The sequence below is a fragment of the Gymnogyps californianus genome, chromosome 1 (genome assembly GCF_018139145.2).
Source record: "Gymnogyps californianus isolate 813 chromosome 1, ASM1813914v2, whole genome shotgun sequence".
Classification (NCBI taxonomy): domain Eukaryota; kingdom Metazoa; phylum Chordata; class Aves; order Accipitriformes; family Cathartidae; genus Gymnogyps; species Gymnogyps californianus.
This window is the reverse complement of record NC_059471.1, coordinates 95955762-95973692: the sequence shown is the minus strand read 5'-3', so window position 1 is coordinate 95973692 and position 17931 is coordinate 95955762. Positions and strand designations below refer to the sequence as shown.

Genomic DNA, 17931 nt, shown 5'->3' with positions numbered 1-17931 from the left:
ACCCTTCCTCTTTGTGAATGATTTTAAGAGTTCTGGATCCTGGCATATTCTGGCATTAGGTTTGGGATGGATTGGCAAGAGGTGACTCCCATTTCCTGATAGAACCCATAGTTTGTGTACTGTGCTTTGCTAACACCATTGTTCTTCTTTTAAGAACAATTGATTTTCTTCCAACCCTTCTTTTAAGAACAATTGTGTTTTCAAAACAATGTATGAATATCTCCTATGTCTGACATATATGTCATATATGGAAACAACTGTGGTAGAGGCACTTGAACATCTTCAGTATCTGAGAGCAATCTGTTTCTGTGCAATTAATAATTACCTTGCTAACCGGATTGCAGAATAATTTATTTTTCTATCATGAATTCAACAATAGGAGATTCCTTTACTGACTTTCTGTTTTAAAGATGCTTGAAAAGGATTGTTAATTGTCAGCACATCTCAGATCTAAAATTTCTCTTCTAGAGAGGATCTGGCACTTCTCTGACTCAAGGCAACACTACACTACATCGCCTTACAGATCAGCAAGGGAGCTGTGTGCTAATCTTTGTCACTTGATGGGGGTCACTCTACCTGTTTTTTTTCTTCTCCTTTCCTTTGTTTTCATATCTCCCTGTATTAGAATCGTAGAATCAGCGAATGGTAGAGATTGGGAGGGACCTCTGGATGTCATCTAGTCCCATGCCTTGCTCAAAGCAGAGTGAATTTAGATCAGGTTGTTTAGGGCTTTTTCCAGTCAAGTTCTGAGTATTTCACAACTTCTTGGAAGCTCGTCCCTGTGTTTGGATACATGGATCCTAACTTCTTTTCCACCTTGTGCTTAACAGGATATTGTGGTACCATGATCATTGAAGATGAGGATGCTGCAATTGGTTTAACACTTGACGATACTAAGCCTGATGGCAGCTTTCCTGCCATAATAGGGTAAGAGACAAAGAAAGTGTCTAGTTAATGCCCCTTTTTTTTTTGTCATAGAGGCAACAATTGAAACCGAAAACCTGCTACTTTTGAAGGGAAATACTTTAAAATAGTTAAAGGGTTGAGTTTCTCAGTGTGCGCTGAATATGTTCTATGACTTTTTTCTTTCAAAAAAAGTTCTCTCTATGATTTAATTGCTAATTTAAAAAAATGAAATTCTGTTTGTCTTCTTTTTCTCACTGTCATCTTTTGCCTTTTTGTGTGGCAACGTACAAAACTGGAGAAGAGGAAAGGAAGGAGAAGAAAAAAGGGGGTGATTGCAGAAACGTAAAGTTTTCTCCAAATGTTTTGCCTCCCCCAAATCTTCCGGTTCTTTAAATGAGAATTTGTTTCCTAGAATTATATTGTGTTTTGTTCTGTTTTTTTTAAACAGCCAGAGAGTATGATCAGTCTTAGAAAGTTTATTAAGCAATAATTTCCAGTTCAATCCCAGGCTTCACCTCTTGTTGCTATATGCCTGCACCCACTGCTGTATAAAATTAAGGTCATTGGGATACAGCTCATACGAATCTCAGAGTGGTTCCTTCCACAGTGAGTCCTGCAAGCAGCAAGGAGAGCATATAACATTATGCAGAGAGGTGAAATGGATATTTTGGATAGAGACCCAAAAGCTAATACTATGAATCACAGCAACCCATCATAAGGTATTGGCATTTTAAATAATGCAGGATATGTAGTAACATAATGGAAGTAAATTGTTTGTGGTCTTCCTACAGCTTCATTCTTGCTCGGAAGTGTAGAAGACTGACAGGTCTCACAAAAGAAGAAAGGTAAGTACGAACACTGGAGATCTGTGTGGAATCTGAATGAAAATTTTGTTATAAATGACCAGAGCAGGAAAAAAATGCCCCAATTTGAAGGAAGTTGTCTGTAACCTTGTGACAGTAGGCAGACATGTCACTTTAAGGAAGAAGATATCTTACTTGTTTTTGGATGAAGGCCCCACAGAATTCCCACAAACCGGCAGCAGATGTGGTAGCTAGCCCCTGCCCTTTGGAAACTCTCTGGCCCTGGTTCTTATTTTCCAGCAGGGCTGCGCTGCTTAGGTAACTCTAGCAAAAGAACTGCTCTAAGCTGCTGAATACGGAAGTAGTGTAGATTCTGCTGCCCTCACTGGAAAGGGTCCAGGGCCAGCCTCATCCACCGCCACTGCTACCTCTCTGGCTTCCTGCAAGTGCACTGAGCACTTGGAAACCTTGTCAGATGCGACAGGTTTGGCCACTGTGCTTGATTTTTTTTCTAGTCGCCCTGGAGGGTCCTTTCAGTGTCTGTAACTTAGTGCAACCTTGAGGCTGCTGTAGCTGCCGTGAACAAGACCTCAGCATCAGGAAGGGGTCAAAAAGCTGCTTCCAGCTCTCCACCCTCAGTTGTGGGAAAAAAAAAATGCCCTTCAGGCACAGATGAAGGTCTTTTTTATTGTCTTCTTGAAACAAATCTCTGCATACAGTAGTGCTCTTTGGTTTATTACTAAAATAGAATTTACAAAGTAATGAGTTTTTTCCATCACACTGATTCACAGTATCTTATCAAATTAAAGCTACAAGTAGAGAGTGTGGATATGAGGAGAGCCTTATTTTGATATGGAGAAAATACATTTGTTTTTAAAGCATGCCACAAGGAATACTGTGTCCAAGTAAATATTTTTACAGTAATAGCTAGTCTAACTAGAGAAGATATAGTCATCTCAGATTAGCTTTGCAGGTAGTCTAGCAGTCTATGGGTAATGGGTCTAAATGGGGCTGTTAGTGTCCCAGTCTTTTCAAATGGCAGCCTGACTCTGCTGCTGCCTACTGCCAAGTTTTAAACAAAAGGATTTTGAACTCTTGTCTTTTGAGGAATAAACCTTAGACTGGGAAGGACTTTGCTTTGGTAAAGAATGGTTATGAAATATGCTTGGGTTGGTACCTGATAGATGTACCCTGGTGTGGGCGTGCCTCTCTGGCTCCTGCAGTCCTGGCCACAGCCAGCCAAGGCAGGAACCCGCTGGGCTGCACTGCAGCTCCTCTCCTGCACATAAGCACAGTTCTCCTTCCAGTAGAAATCGGGGTCCAGGAGAAGGCAGAGCGCGAACCCGGACTTTTTCCCAGTGTATGCTCAGGGTGCGACCAGTTTGTGTTGTTTAGACGGGGCTATGGTGTTTGCAGGGAGGGATCTTTTCTGAGGACAGGCTTCCTGTGGCACCCTACAGAGGATGCATCTCGCTGAGATGCTGTGCTTGCCTATCAACACAAGCTGGGCTCTCCCTTTATCACATGGATGACAGGGTAAGGTTTTCAGTAATCCTTGGATACAAAGAGTAGGATGTAGAGTCCGTGGCAGCTATGCTAAATCATGGCTGGGAACAGCAGTTGTGGGAGGGGATGGAAACCGTTTTACAGCCTAAGCCAGACTGAAGGGAGTAAAACTCACTGCTGCCTTCCAGCTGGTCTTCCCAGGCCAGGTGCCAATGAGAAATTACAGTGGTTAGATTGTGCCCTACCTTTCACAGCTGTGCAACAAAGGTGATGGCATCACACACTGCCATGGAATAAGAGATCAGGGAAAAGAGCTGAGTGTCTGCATGTGCACTTCTGCACCAGGCACAGTGTAACTCTCAACAGTACCCTACCTAGGTAGCTCCAGGCATAACATTCCTCTTATTTAGTGCTGGTGGCAATTTCACAGCTGAGTCCAAAGCCAAGAAATAAGCATTTTACTCACTGCATATTCCGTATGTTCCATGCTAGCATTAACTATAAATCCATAAATAAGTATTTATTTAAACTGTTGTAGGACAAAAAGTGCAGATGTTGCAGAGAGACCAGCACATCTGCAAGGATTGCTTTTATTAGGGGGAATGTCCTCAGTGATAGATTACTGTTGGTACAATTCAGTCCTTTAGAAACTGCATTTCTGTGGGTTTTTTTCTGTCAAATAATACCTTATTATTGATGAAGAATTCCTTCCAAGGTTGATATTTCTTAAGAGTCTGAAGATGCCCTTGACCTGAAGCTTAATATTTTCTTTTGCACGGCTATCTTAAACTAACTTTATCTGTATTTGCAATGTAGTTAGCAAACAGCAGTGAACTTGCACCTTCTTGGAGCCCTGCAGTTGGCCGTACATGAGAATCCCTACCAGCCTCTGGTATGCCACTTCCAGGCTCCCTGGAGGGTCTGCGAGTCATGTGTGGAAAAAGGGCAGGGCACAGGCAGATCTAGAGGGGTCCTTTTCATCCCTGTCATGGTGCTGGGAGGAGCAGAAGCAGATGGGTCCCAAGGCGATAACTCGCTTTCCTGTGGAGCCCCGTGGTGTTACTGACCTGCCCTGAAAGCAGGAGCCGGTGGGCATTTGTGAGAGGTGGTGGGCAGACCTCAGCAGAGGCTTTGCTGGATCATGCTGTTAAAACGGCTTCATTCTGTTCAGACACTGGGTAGGTGCTGGTGGTCTGCAGGGCACGGTGGTCACCTCACTTAGGGAGAGACAGAGAGAGAGATGGAGGAAATGATCCCTTTTGTTATGGCTGTTGCTGCATTCATGTCACCCCCTGACTGCAGAGGGATGTTCATCTATGGATCCTGCAGCTCTCTGAGCCCTCCTGCCCGGTCACTGTCACCATGCGTTTCTGCTTCTGGAGCAGGCTGACCCTTGTCGTCTGCCCCAGGGCACAAGGAAGGGGCTGCTTCCTTCCCCTCTGCTGCTGCGGGGCTTGACACCTGCCAGCAGCAAAATCACCCCAGGGCCACGGCTCTTCCTGAACTGTAGCAGCCTTCATTTTCCTGCTCAAGCTCCAACCTGCACAGGAGGACACCTTCTTCAAGGCCCTTCAGGTCTTCCTGCTTTTTTTTTTTCTCCTCATCCCCTTGCTATAGCATTCTTTGAATTCAGCAGCTCATGGATATAGCTGGGCTCCTGTATAGCTGGGTTGCTTCATACAGCAGTATAGATATGGTTTCCTCATGTGCTTATATAGCTGCAAGTGTAGCCCATACAGTTACAGAGCTGGGACTGCTGTATTTCTGTGCTCAGCATGGCTTTCTGTGGAGCACAGGATTTGCTTCCAGAAGTAAATGTCTTTCCAGTGTTGTGTTTGTGTGGGGTTTTTTCATAATTGTTAACTATTATTTCATTTTGATCTTCTTGTGTTTGGGAATTGGTGCAGTGTGGCTAACAGTAAACAGTAAAACCCAAAAGCTTGTAGGAACAAACTTAATTGTACTTGGGGTTTGCTACAGAATGAAGTATATTCATGGATTTATAGACTCATAAACTAAAACAGGAGGAAATTTTATAGATACAGAAATAAAGTACTGATTCCCTGAGAGCCTCAGGCTATCAATACCTGCATCTTTGTAGAAACAAACCGTAAGTTAGACTATGTGCCAAGACAAAAAAGTGCAATGCCTTACTACTTCCTTTTCTTGACAGCCTGGAGAACCTCTGGATAACGTATGGATTTGGGCTGCTAGAGGTATCTTAAGGGAACGGCTTGCGTAACTGCTGGTAAAACCAGCACTTACACAGCACAGGAGTTTGAGTGAGTTATTTCTAGTGATCCAGAGGCTGACCAATTAGGATAGATCCCAAAAAGCTGGAACCTCAAGTTCAAGCAGATATTAATACTTGTTCTCTTAAAACTAGGACATATTAGAGGTGATTTGTTTTCTCTTTCCTCACACCGAAGTCTTCTGTTGCTTTTCTCTTGCAGGAAGACGAGGCTGTGTGAGCTCTATGCAAAGGTTCTGGGATCAGAGGAAGCTTTACATGTAAGCACAAAATCTAAACCGCGGTGTCTCTTGTCAGACTTATTGAGCTGGGGAAGGGCAGAATGAAACTGGAATGCAGCAGTGCTCTGGCACAGCGCTGCGTAGAGTTTTGGAAAAGGTACCTGCTACGGGAGCGCTTGCTGCCCTCTGTAGAGGAGTGGAGAGAAGGTTATGGCTAGTCTTGGGTTGTATTTGACAGCGAGGATAAGAATGAGCTTATGAAACGGTTAAAAGGCAGATATGTTCTTGTCCAGCTTCACGGGTGGCATTCACAGTGCTTACCACCATACATCTCAGCTGTTTTCAGATGTGACAGGCTTGCCTTTCCCTCTCAGTATACGTTGAGCATAATGTTCCTTCTCTCTTACTAGTTCCTAAGATCCGTTACTGCATGTGTTGGGTTTTTTTTTACCTTTCCCTTGCCTTCTCTTCCCTGTAATGGTAAATAACTGATAGGATTTGTGTGATCTCACACTTAGTTTATGTGATCAATGCTGTTTATCATTTAGGGGCAATTTTACGTGAGTTAAATGTTGTAGACACCAATCGCGAGGTTACATCACTTTAAACACAACGATATTGTACATAGAACCATGCAAGTGCCATACTTTGCATTTTTAACAGTATATATTTGTATCCAATGTACATATTACAAGTATTATACCTGTGTACACCAGAGGTTAATTTTGCTTTACATGGCTCAAGGCATAAATTTGGGCTCAAAGCATAAATTTACATTGACAGATTAAGAGGATTATGTTCTATGGTGGCCAGATTAGCTAGTTTTTTTAAAAATAGCTGGCAGTGTCTAAAATTAAGGCTTATTGTCTTGGATCCATGTTGCATCAAGAGACTTGTTAAATGTGCTCGTCTTGTGACGTTGACATGCAACAAATCATAAGCTATTCTTCTCTGCTGTCTCCTCAGTTCTTTTATTAGCTTCCTCGGGACTTAGTCCTTTCCTTGAGTGAATTAATCTCTGTTTTACAGCCAGTGCATTATGAAGAGAAGAACTGGTGTGAAGAGCAGTATTCTGGGGGCTGCTACACAGCCTACTTCCCACCAGGCATAATGACTCAGTATGGCAGGTACAGTGTCTATTTATAGTGGGCTTCGGAGTAGTAAGATAAGACCAAGTTAATAAATATCTTCAGAAAGGGTCATAAATCCTCTGTCACTGTTCACTTTATACCTTTAAAATCACTGGGGAATATTTTAAACAGATATTATAACCTTCTACTTGTCTCAGTTGGGCTTTATGATGGATGAGTACAATATCATTAGGGGGTTTTATTCACTTTTGTTATTCTGTAAATACAGCCGAGTAGGTTCTTGGAAGGGAGTCGGGAAGCTTTCACAATCTGTTTACAAAACTGGCTTTGGGTATTTGAGATTGGTGTTACCGTTTCCGGCACATCTTTAGCTGGTATTTTATGAATACTGGCAGAGAGTTAATTTTTGCCAACATTGACAGTAATGAGTGATTTCTTTGGACTGTTCCTTTCCTTTTAGCAGTCAAGCTTAATATAGTAATCAGTGTGCCATTGTATACAGTCCTCTCCAACATAAGTTTTTGCATGAAAGTAAGATTTACCAAAAAGAAAAAGGCTTAGTGGTCAGACTGATGATTGGATTCAGATACATAGTTTTTAATGTGTGGCCCTACTTTTGAAGTATAAGTTTTCAAAATTTAAAAAGAACTTAGAGCAATAAAGCAGTTGTAATGAAGAGCATATGGAGGCTTTAGTATTTAAAGTAATTTTCATTATAATTATTGCAAATTCTGGCAAAAATAGAGTAAAAAACCAATAAAATCCTTTTTTATTTTTTTTATTTGCTTGTTACTTTAGATATCATGGGGCTGTACGTCAGAATGCTACACTGTGCCAGTAATGCCTAGCATTGGTATTTATGACACTGGCTAAAGTCGTGAGATAGAATAAGTCTTGTTTCAAACTAACTGTCCTTTACACCTACGAGCAGTGTAAACGTTTAGAAAATATGAACACTGGTGTGTTTACTGTAAGAAATGAAATGCAATGCAGACTCCCCCTCCAGCTCAGCTCTCCCAAAGTTACTATCTTTAAGTGCTCGCTGTTATTTAAAACACTTCTATTCTAATATTAACCCAAGGATTTCAGTTATCTTTCCTGATATGGCTGATGTGACTTACTGCTTGTCCCCCTCCAGGATTATTCGGCAGCCTGTTGGCAGGATCTATTTTGCTGGCACAGAGACAGCCACAGAGTGGAGCGGCTACATGGAGGGGGCTGTACAGGCTGGAGAAAGAGCAGCCAGAGAGGTACAGATGCAAGCCCAAAACAGGGGGCACTGTCAAATATCCTGTGGAAAATGAAAGATCTTCTGGTCGGAGGTGAAATGGGGACTGAGTGTGGCCAGCTTCAGGCGTTCTGAAATCTTGATGCAAATCCCTGCAAGGGGCATAGACTTCAAAAAGGATGAAGGTTTTGCACTTAGATTTGGAATGCTTAGGAAGGGCTCTGGCTATTTCATCAAACTCTCCTCTGTTTCCAGGAATGAAATCCTTTCTTCTTTAACAGAAATCCCAAATTCTCACCTAGTCATTTTTTCCCCCAAATGGGCACTTTGTTAGTCATCGTACTGAGAGATCATGGCCGTTAGCCTCACTAGGAACAGCTCAGTTCTGCAGCTCTGCACACCAAGCCAGTCCCTTCCTCAACCGTTTCCAACAATACCATTGACACAGTGATATACCATTGAGACAGCCTTACATAAAGTCATTAAACAAGGACTTAAATATTTTGCTTCTGAGAGAATGCAATTCCTCAAGTATTTTCAGGAATATTACAGTTTATGGAGCAGCAAAAGAAATTTCATCTTTGTTTTATGAGGTGAAGGGAACCTTGTGGCTAAAAACTACAGCTGTGGAACAGAAATTGGTCTGGAAGGGATCTGGAGAGTTCGTCTAGCCCATAACCCTGCCCCAAAAGACAGGGATCAACTGTCCCTAAACTGTCCTGTTTGTGAAGGTTATACCTAACCTGTTCCTGAAAACCTCCAGAGGTAGTGCTTCATGACCTCTCTAATGTAAGCAGAACCTCCATAGGCCTCAGCAGAGAAGTTGGCAAGTGAGCTTGACTGGTAAAAATTTTGATGTTTTTCTTTCCTCATTTACTTATGAAAGGAAAATATGTTTAAAATCTAGTGCAAGGGTGTTTCTCACTCTCCTATATTGAAAAGTTGTCGGGGTCCATGAATCTTGTCTAGAATAAAAGCCCATCATAGAAGATGGCAAATCTTAAATCTACAAGTGCTTGGAATAGGAAAAACATTAATATCACCACCTCCATTTTATTTTACTGTAAAAGAAGTTAATCTTGCTGTCTTTCATGACTATCATTTCAGATAATCTTTGCTATCCTACTGATCTCAGGTATCTTTGGTACTTTGAATGGTTACTTTTCCATTGTGAAGGTTTTCTTTTTAGTCTTCCTTTTCTCTGGCTGAATGTGGTGGTCTGTCATCACTCACAGGATTCTCTTCCTCTTCCTACATCATGGTAAAATTTGCAGAACAAGCTACTCCTGGCTATATAGCTTGCCCATGCAGTAGCTGGTTCATGCACGCCTCACTTTGCCATGAGTGTATACTTAGCTCTTCGTCATATTGATATTACCCTGTTCCCATGGCACTAGTCAAGTTCCACTGTCTCGCATGGACTAAGCATAGAGAGGTTTTTCTGTTACTGTTTCTATTTTCCACTAGGAGGAGTGTCTTATTAAATATCAGGACTCCCCAGAAATGAGTTGTACAAAGGCAGAGTTTTCTTTTAAAATTTGAATACACAGCGATTTATGTGCTCAATTGTTACCTTCATCACGGCATTTTAAAACGAAAATTTAAGCCAGCTCTTTTCCCTTTCAAAGAATGAGTGGTACTTACTAGAGAATGTTATTTATTTTCAGATACTGTTTGCTATGAGGAAAATCCCAGACTCTGAAATTTGGAAGCCAGAACCTGAATCAATTGTAAGTCTTTCTGTAAATTAAATGGATTTTTTTTTCCTGTGGTTTTGCTGATGAGATAAAATTTTGTTGACTGTTTTTATTTAAGTTCACTAAATCAAAGCCACAATAAACTTTCCCTTACTCGCCAAAACTGCCCTTCCCTAAACAGGAACACGATAGAAACTCAGACAGAGGGCACCCATCTGACAACTCTGTAATGCGGGGTCAGAAAGAACTGCACTTTTCAACCAGGCAAATCCTTTCCATGTGTCTCTTCTTCCCTTTAACTGAGCAGAAAATTTTGATACACTGTGCTTCTTGATAACATGAACTGCTTCAACCCAGTTCTGTTTCTGCTGCAAGAATCTCTCCATTTACATCCTGCCTCTCACGGTGGAGATGTTGTTATGTTGATAATGGGTGCTCTCCCCGCAGGATGTTCCAGCTTTGCCCATCACTACAACCTTCTGGGAGAGGAACTTGCCGTCTGTGCCAGGACTGCTAAAGCTGATTGGATTTTCCACTTTCTTCACCTCTGTGGCTGCGGCTGGGTTATTTGCCTACAAAAAGGGACTTCTAGTTCGAAACTGAAAAAGGTGCCAACGCAAAGCCTCACACTTGAGCAGTTTTCTTTTTATCGGAGTTTTTTTTTGGCATGTACTTCCCTGTCTTCAAAGTCAGATCAGGACTGGGGAAGAGGAGAAAACAGTAGAGAGAAGAGGCTGGAGGGGAGGGATAAAGGAAAGGGATCCATATTGAAAAAGAACCCCTTGAATCCAGGCCTACTTCTAGCAGTAACTTTTTGATTGTTGAATTTCTAGGATACCCTGCCAAGCGTTACCACCTTGAGGCTTTTATCCAGATCTCAGAACAGAAGTGACAAAATACCTCTATAAAGCCTGTTCTGATGAGATTTCCAGTTGTTTTTACACATATATCTGAACCAGATCCTGAACTCCAAGTCTTCACAGGCACTTCCATCTCTAGTTGTAAACAAAGGATTTCTGCCTTCCTGTGTGGCAGACTGAGAAAAGAAATCCATAGCTTAAAGAATAATTAACTAGTTCGTGCAAATTGCTGGTAAGGATCTTTCTAGTGTTTTTGTTTTTCACCCAGATGTCCAGAGCCCAGGCAGCACCTAAAGGACAAGTCAGGCTAAATTTATCCATCCGAACTATGCAAGTGTGGCCATAGGTTGTTGGCATTTCCAGTGGCATATTTGTCCTACAGTGAGTTAAAGGACCAAGTTTTTACTGCCTTTGGCAATGTGGTTGGATTTCAGGCTCCCCAGCTGTGTTCACACTGCCTGGAATGGCAGAGCTTGTGTGTCCCAGTCGAGTCCGTCCCTGTGCGGCATCAGATCTCCTCTGCCTAGAAAACTGGTAGGCTCCAGACTATAGCTGATGTGTACAGCAGTATGGCAGATCAGGCTGTTGGACCTGAGTGTGAACAGGGAACCTTGTGCTAATATACAGACACAGCCTTTCAAACCTTTTTCACCCTGTCTGACAGCTCTTTGCCTCCAAGGTCCTCTTTTAGCTCCCTAAGTTGCTGCAAGATAGCAAGAGAACAAATTAACTTCTGCCTGCCCCAGGAAGTTGTAAAGCCGTCCATAAAAAAAACTTTTTTACATATTTTTTTGTCTCCTTCCTTTCTTTCATCTGCTTAAATTTATACTTTGAACACCTTGAGGTTGTCTCTTGCCTGGTAGGGCACAGTGGGCTTGAAAATGTAGCGTTAGCATTAAAAAAAAAACAACAAAAACCCCAACTTAACTGCCCCCCAACACTTGCTTCATGCTGAACACAGCTTAGCTGATTCAGAGCTTCAGTCTCTCCTAACCACCATATTGAAGGGATTAGCACTTCCACTTCTGCCTGCTGTGCTGTGTTGTACTGACTGTGCACTTTTGGTAACTAATCAAGGATCCAAATGATAGAGAGATCAAAGAGAACCATGGATAGGATAGTCACATGCAAGTGCTTCTGCCCTCCCTAGCTTGGTGCCTTTCAAACAATGTAAAAAAAGAAAAGAAAAAAAAAGAAACAGAAAAAAGAAACAAAAAAAACCCAACCACCAAAACCTTAGGTGCCTACCTGTCAACTTGATGGTACCTTGTTCTACGTATTTCTGCTGTTTTACATCTGCTCAATACAAAACAGGAAGACACAGGTATAACTGAGAACAGGATTTGGTGCACATGAAGTTTGAGATGTCTGGAATTTTTCTGAGCCTGTTTGCTGCACTTCTCCCTTCAACCAGTGCCGATGTAATTTTTTACAAAAATCAGTAAAGCACCACGGAGGGAAGTATAATAATATATTCAGCAACTAGTGTGAGCAGACGGTAGAGGAACTGTGTCACCAGTCTCAGGCAGACTTTTTGGGCTAGCATCTGATCCCGCTTGTGCAGAGTAGTACTTCCTTCTCCAAATAGTCCTATGGAAATCCACTGAACTACTTATAAAGCTGTAGTATTTGTGAGCAGCGCATCAGTTTCTGGCCCTTAGGTTTCATTCTTTTTAACTTGATGTGCCAGTTAAAAATCTTCTTGTAGCGGCAGCTTGGATTTTATCACAAATGAATATCCTCATAACAGCCTTTTAAAATGCATAGGGGAACTTTTCAGACATAAAGATCTTTAAGTTGGAAGAACAGTGCAGCAGTGTACATATGGCCTTTCTCATTGTATCACATAGAGCACTAATTGGCTGGGACATTTGCCTGCCAGAGAGTGCTTCTGCGTGGCTTTCTCTCTGATTTATTTACTAAATGAATTAGGAACCGAAAGCTGAATGGGAACTGTGTAAGTTCAGAGCTTTTGCAACTCAGACGATTCTCAGGCCAGAAATAAACATAGGAACCTAAATTTGGGAGGACATTTTTAAAGTCTTGGCCCAATATTTGTAAGTGCTAGACGGTGAATACATACTTAACATATAAAGAATTGCTGCATTTGCAGATGATTTCTCTGCCAAAACTGTTTGGAATTCAAGTCCTGCTTCTGCCCTAGAAATACTCTGCACGTCTCTAAAGAGGAGCAGATCCATGAGACTAATAAGGATAAATTGGTTTTATTCACATCCAAAATGTATCTCTCTCTTCTTTGCTCCTGAATCTGGCAGAGGTTTTTCCCAGTCTAACAAGAAAATGTTGTGTGCCACAGGGGCAGAAAATCCAAGGAAAAACAGAAGTTAGGTATAGTTAGAACTGAACTGAATCATAACCAAAGCTTTTGATGAGATTGGTTAATTTAAAAAAAAAAGTGTATATAGTTATAAACCTTTCTTATTCTTAGTTTCACAGTGAAACAAAAAATGGAAAAAAGAAAACCCACAAAGCATTTCTCGTATTATTCTGCCACAACTAAAAGTAGGTGCGACTTGAAATCTCAAATTAAATTTGGATCCCCTGAGATTTCTAGCCAAATCTGATGGAGCTGGGAGGTCTGAATTGCAACATCTGTATTAGGACTCGAAAGTCTCGGTCTTCTTCCTTCCAGCCTGCCAAAGCATTAGGAATGCTCTCTTTGTCTTTACAGCCGTGTCTTGCTACGATTATGCTGTGGAGCTTATCACCACTATGGGATTAAAAAGAAGGATTTGCTGCTGTTTTCTCGACATCTTCCACATAAAAGGAATATGTGGCACTTTGTCTATTTGGATGCCAGTGTGATGAGAAAATTGACAAGTGTAGCTAGAGAATCAAGTTGCTTCCCCATGGGTAGAGGGAACTGTTAGCACTGGCTTACATTTTTAAAATTCCTTCGTGCCAGCCCTTCAAAGAGAGGAATGAAGTCTGGTTTAATGGGTAACCAGTTGTGCTATATTCTTAATTCATTAACATGTTTGATGAGAAATCTGCTGTCATGAAAGTTCCAGCAGTTTACCAGCTTCATAAAATGTATTATAGGAGCAACCATGGAAATAATTGTATTTGTCTCTTATGAACTGATTTGTGTTATCATGCATATTTTGTAAGGCTCTTAAGAATTTGCAAAAAAAAGAGGTTTACTTGCTTGTACACTGTTCTGATAGCAACTGTATATTGCAAAGGATGTTGGGTCATGGCATGAAAATCTGTGTTAACTAAAGTACTTGAAAGGTAATTGTATAAACTACTTGACAATAACAAGGACGTGAGCAATCTGAGGCAGCCCCTTGTCTTTCCTTTAACTAGTGCGGTTTTTTTCTCAATGCAGATCTTGATTCCAAATAACATATCTGCTGTCAATACAGCAAAGACATTAATCACAATTAAGTATATGTCTGAGCATTGTCCATCACTGGACCCCAAGGCCCGGAGGAGAAGCTAGGGACTTCTATTAAAATAATTTTCCTCTGACCTCAGTGGGACTATTGTTTCACTGAGGTAGACTTTACAGAAGTGCAGAAATTTTAAGGTTTGGGGGTTTTTTTGAGACATGAAGGAAAAATATTTTTGAGGAAGAAGGAATTATATGTCCTCCAAAAGTACTTGGATGCAAAAGGAAGCCAGGATTAAATGACAACAGATCTGCCACTGCTCTCAGGCAAGAAGCAAACCCCAAATCGCAGATTACAAATGCTCACAAATAAACCTGACCTGTGTTTAAATGGACTGACATTCTCTCCCCCATCTCCATCACCTTAAGATCACCTTGCTCTTACAATCTGTTCTTCAATAGAGATAAAAATGAGATGGCCAAAGCAGTCTTGCTTTCAAAGTATCTCTACAGTCAAATTGTTTAGGCGTTGTCATAGACTACCGCTTATAGCGTGTCTCCTGTGGTCATGTACAGGTCAGTGTTCAGTGATGCCTGCCTCTGTGTTTTGGAAAAAAGAGTGATTTCACTTTGCAGGAATATATATGCTGTGTGTGTGATGAATTTGTGCCTTTTCTAACTGTAGCATTTTCTCAAGTGCCTCTGTGGTGACTGTCTCCCTTGGTTTCCTTCTTAAGTTCCCTTTTCAATAGGCTCTGCAGATATTTTTATCTGACAGCTGTGAACTTTTTTTAACCTTAATTAGAATCAATAAATATTGTCATGTCACATTTACTGTTTGAGGCTTTTCTTTTGTGGAAGCCCCTTTTGGCTTGGTTGTGATGGTGAGTATTACTTAGTAACACAACATTTTGCATTTCATACTAAAGCCAGTGAGGTATCTTCAGCTTTTCTCAGTAAAGAAAGCTCTGTAAAGAAAAAGGAGAGAAGGACAAAAAACTCAAACCAACCCAAAAAAAGCCAAAAACCCCCCAACCCCCCCAAAAACAAACACCAAAAATATCAAACCACATTTGGTAATAATTCTTCCTAACACATAGATGGCCAACTGTCTTACACTTAAGAATTAGTTTGTATTGCTGTAGGTGGATTTAGTGTCCCCATCATGATAATTCTCTCTCACAGCACCTTGTTTACCAGAACATGTATGGGCAGGGACATGTTTTATAGCTGCTCATAAGAGTCAAGGGCAGGTGGTATGTGGCTGTAAGTGAATGTGGGAAGAAACAGACCTTGTACCAAATACTGTGTGGTGTAAACATAAAAAACCTGGAAGAAAAGAGAGACAAAAACCACTGGCTTAATTTCATCCAGCAGCTCAGTGTCAGTGCTAGAGAGAGAATGTAACTGAAGAACAAATTCGGCCTTGGGAAGGGACATGTGTTTCACAAAAACATAGTCTATGAATACTGGAAAAAGCATCAAAAGCATGCAGTGCTCTTTGTATAGGCTTAACTTTCAGTATTACTTACAAGTTATAAAGGAGCACAGATACCATGAAAGCAAATATCCTCAACTAATCCTTTGCACGCTCTATAAAGCATCTGTCCCCTAAGAAACGTATCAGAACCAGCAATGCATTTCACAGGCCCTCAAAGCAGCTCACAAATGGTTATGACTCTTAAACATTGCTGCCTTGGGTCAGATTTGAACCTCTTTACCTCTTTAACTCTTTGTTCAGACATATCCTGTGGCATCCCAGAGGAGGTACTGAAATGGTGGTATTATTATTAATTCATTTATTTACAAAGCTTTCAGTGTGCACGTCAAAGAGACTATGTCAGCCAGGAGGCACTTCGTTATTTCCAGCAGTCCAGCCTACAGAAAATTAATTTGGACAGGTGACTACAGGAGAAATGCATTTTGTATACCATCTGTAGAAGATACTAATATGATTTCCTGAGAAACCAATTAGAAATCCCACTCATTGTTTAGGAGAAGATAGGATGTGTTTGCATATTATTTGGCTAAATCATACAAAACTCATTTCTAGTATGAGAACTAAGGATCATTTTTTCGTCTCACCTTGTGTAATTATACCAATCTACTCATCTGAAGCAAATCCCAAAATGTTTGAGGGATTGATGAGTTTTGCCTTCTGGCTCAAGGCAGGATAAATTCCCCTTGGGCCTGTAGAGTTGCCTCAGAAGAAAAGCATCCAAGAATGAAAGGCAAAACTGGCCTCAGATTGTACGGAACCAAGACACAGTTTGGTATCTACTGGAAACAAGGGGAGGCTTTCTGTTTAATTTAGACACATTAAGGCTCAAGTTTTTGCCACCTCGTTTGAGGTGCTTCCGTCAACGGGGCTGCCGAGACACAGTTCTTGCCTGGCTGGTCCTCCTCTGTGCGGTGAGTGGGGAGAGAGGGGCTCCTCGCCTGGTGGTTCAGCCCATGCAGGACTGGAGGAGTCCTACGGACACATCCTCCTTTCTCACTCTCCGTGTAGGAGGATGCCTAAATTGATGGAGTTTCTAACTTAAGTATCTCAGTTATGTGTTTCAAATACATGGGATTCACTCATATCTAATGCATGTGTTTCACTTGTTCGCAAAGACATTAATAGCAAGGTTAGATGTTTTCAAAGAGCACATGATATTTACCCACCTAGAGAGCAATTCAGGAGCTGAAACACAGTTGTCTTGTGCCTTTGAGACATCTGAGGGCACCTTGTCCAGCCTCCAGCTGCTGCTCCGAAAGGCGACAGCTCTTCCAGAGGCCATGTGTCCTAAACCAGCCCTGCGCAGGTGGCACAGATGCTCTTTGGATACTGAACTAGGCAGCTTCTACCTCCCACCAACTGCTGATGGAAATTAGGTACTTAAATGCTTCCTTGGGGTATTTAGCTTTGGAGAAATGCAAACAGGGATAACGCAAGCCGCGTGAATCTAATGTGATGCAAGTTAATAAATCGCATGTTAATAAATTGCATGTTAACAGGTAGCTGCACATGTAATGTGTTAATACATAGCTGTCCTTTATGCAGGCAGGCTATACAATGATTTTGTTGGTCACTGGAAACAAAAACAAAGGCATGATATTCCAGTCAGAATATTAGCGGTGTTTGCTAGAAAAGCCTTCAGTTAGCAGCTGAGTGCCAAGTTAAGCTGTAAAAAAAATACACCTGAGTAAGAGGGTTTGTAAGTTGATTTTAGTTTGCATGATTTGTACAGTCAGTAGCAATAAGCTATTCTGAAGCTAGGCTAGAAAAAGCTCAAAAATGAATTTTAAATAGCTGTGATAAGCTGTGAAACACACACTAAGGGTCTTGTCCACTGGGTCTTTACCAGTGGCTGACTCATCCCAGTTTTCCATTCTTCCTGGCCTTGCTGAAAGAGGCAAACAAAGTTGTTTTGAGTTTTTACGTCCGTTGTAGGCCAAAGACAGTCTCACTCGGTGTTTTGACAGAATGGGAGAGATACCTTTTCTAATTTAGAAGTAAAGGATTATTAGCTGTCACCCAGGGCTGGTTTTTGCTATGTGCACAGGGAATTTTCTGTTAGCAATTTTTACAGTCCCTCCTTAGCAGAACGGCCCTAACAAAATAATCAATATCCATCCAGCTCCATTTACTCTGGCATCTACAGGCTCTATAGACTCCCTACCCCCATCCCCACAACTTCAAGGCAGGGGAAAAAGCCTCATCCAAATCTAAGCGATCCGTTCATCTGACCTACAGCAGAAAGGGTCTGAGCAAATACAGACCAGCCTCACCTGCCCAAGGGCATACTGTCATGGAACGCCAGTAGTAACTTTGGGGGGGTCTCATCGAGTGCTGTTCCCTCTGGGAGCAGAGACTTGGTGAAGAAGCGCTCGAGGAAGCAGTACCCAGCCGAAACACCAGCCTTGGGCTGATTGGGTTTGCCAAATGGCTTGGTTCGCTCCCGCACCGCCGTCTAATGGGATTCAACACTGCACTCGAACATGCTCTGATGCTTGGATGGGAAGGAGGG

The 17931-nt window shown here is 41.7% G+C and overlaps 1 protein-coding gene across 2 annotated transcripts in view; it reads left to right on the top strand.

Moving 5' to 3' along the window:
- Positions 1–14748, top strand: part of LOC127013123 (amine oxidase [flavin-containing] B-like) — a 56352-nt gene extending 41604 nt beyond the window's left edge. Inside the window, exons 9-16 of one of the 2 annotated variants that reach the window (XM_050891771.1) lie at positions 831–927; positions 1698–1751; positions 5669–5726; positions 6717–6814; positions 7917–8028; positions 9674–9736; positions 10151–10258; positions 11116–14748. In XM_050891771.1, the coding sequence (XP_050747728.1) occupies positions 831–927; positions 1698–1751; positions 5669–5726; positions 6717–6814; positions 7917–8028; positions 9674–9736; positions 10151–10258; positions 11116–11262 (737 nt within the window). In that variant the 3' untranslated portion in view covers positions 11263–14748. Of the gene's footprint in view, positions 1–830; positions 928–1697; positions 1752–5668; positions 5727–6716; positions 6815–7916; positions 8029–9673; positions 9737–10150; positions 10312–11115 lie in introns of both variants that reach the window. The other variant, XM_050891760.1, reaches the window with a different exon arrangement.
- Positions 14749–17931: the final 3183 nt, after the last annotated feature.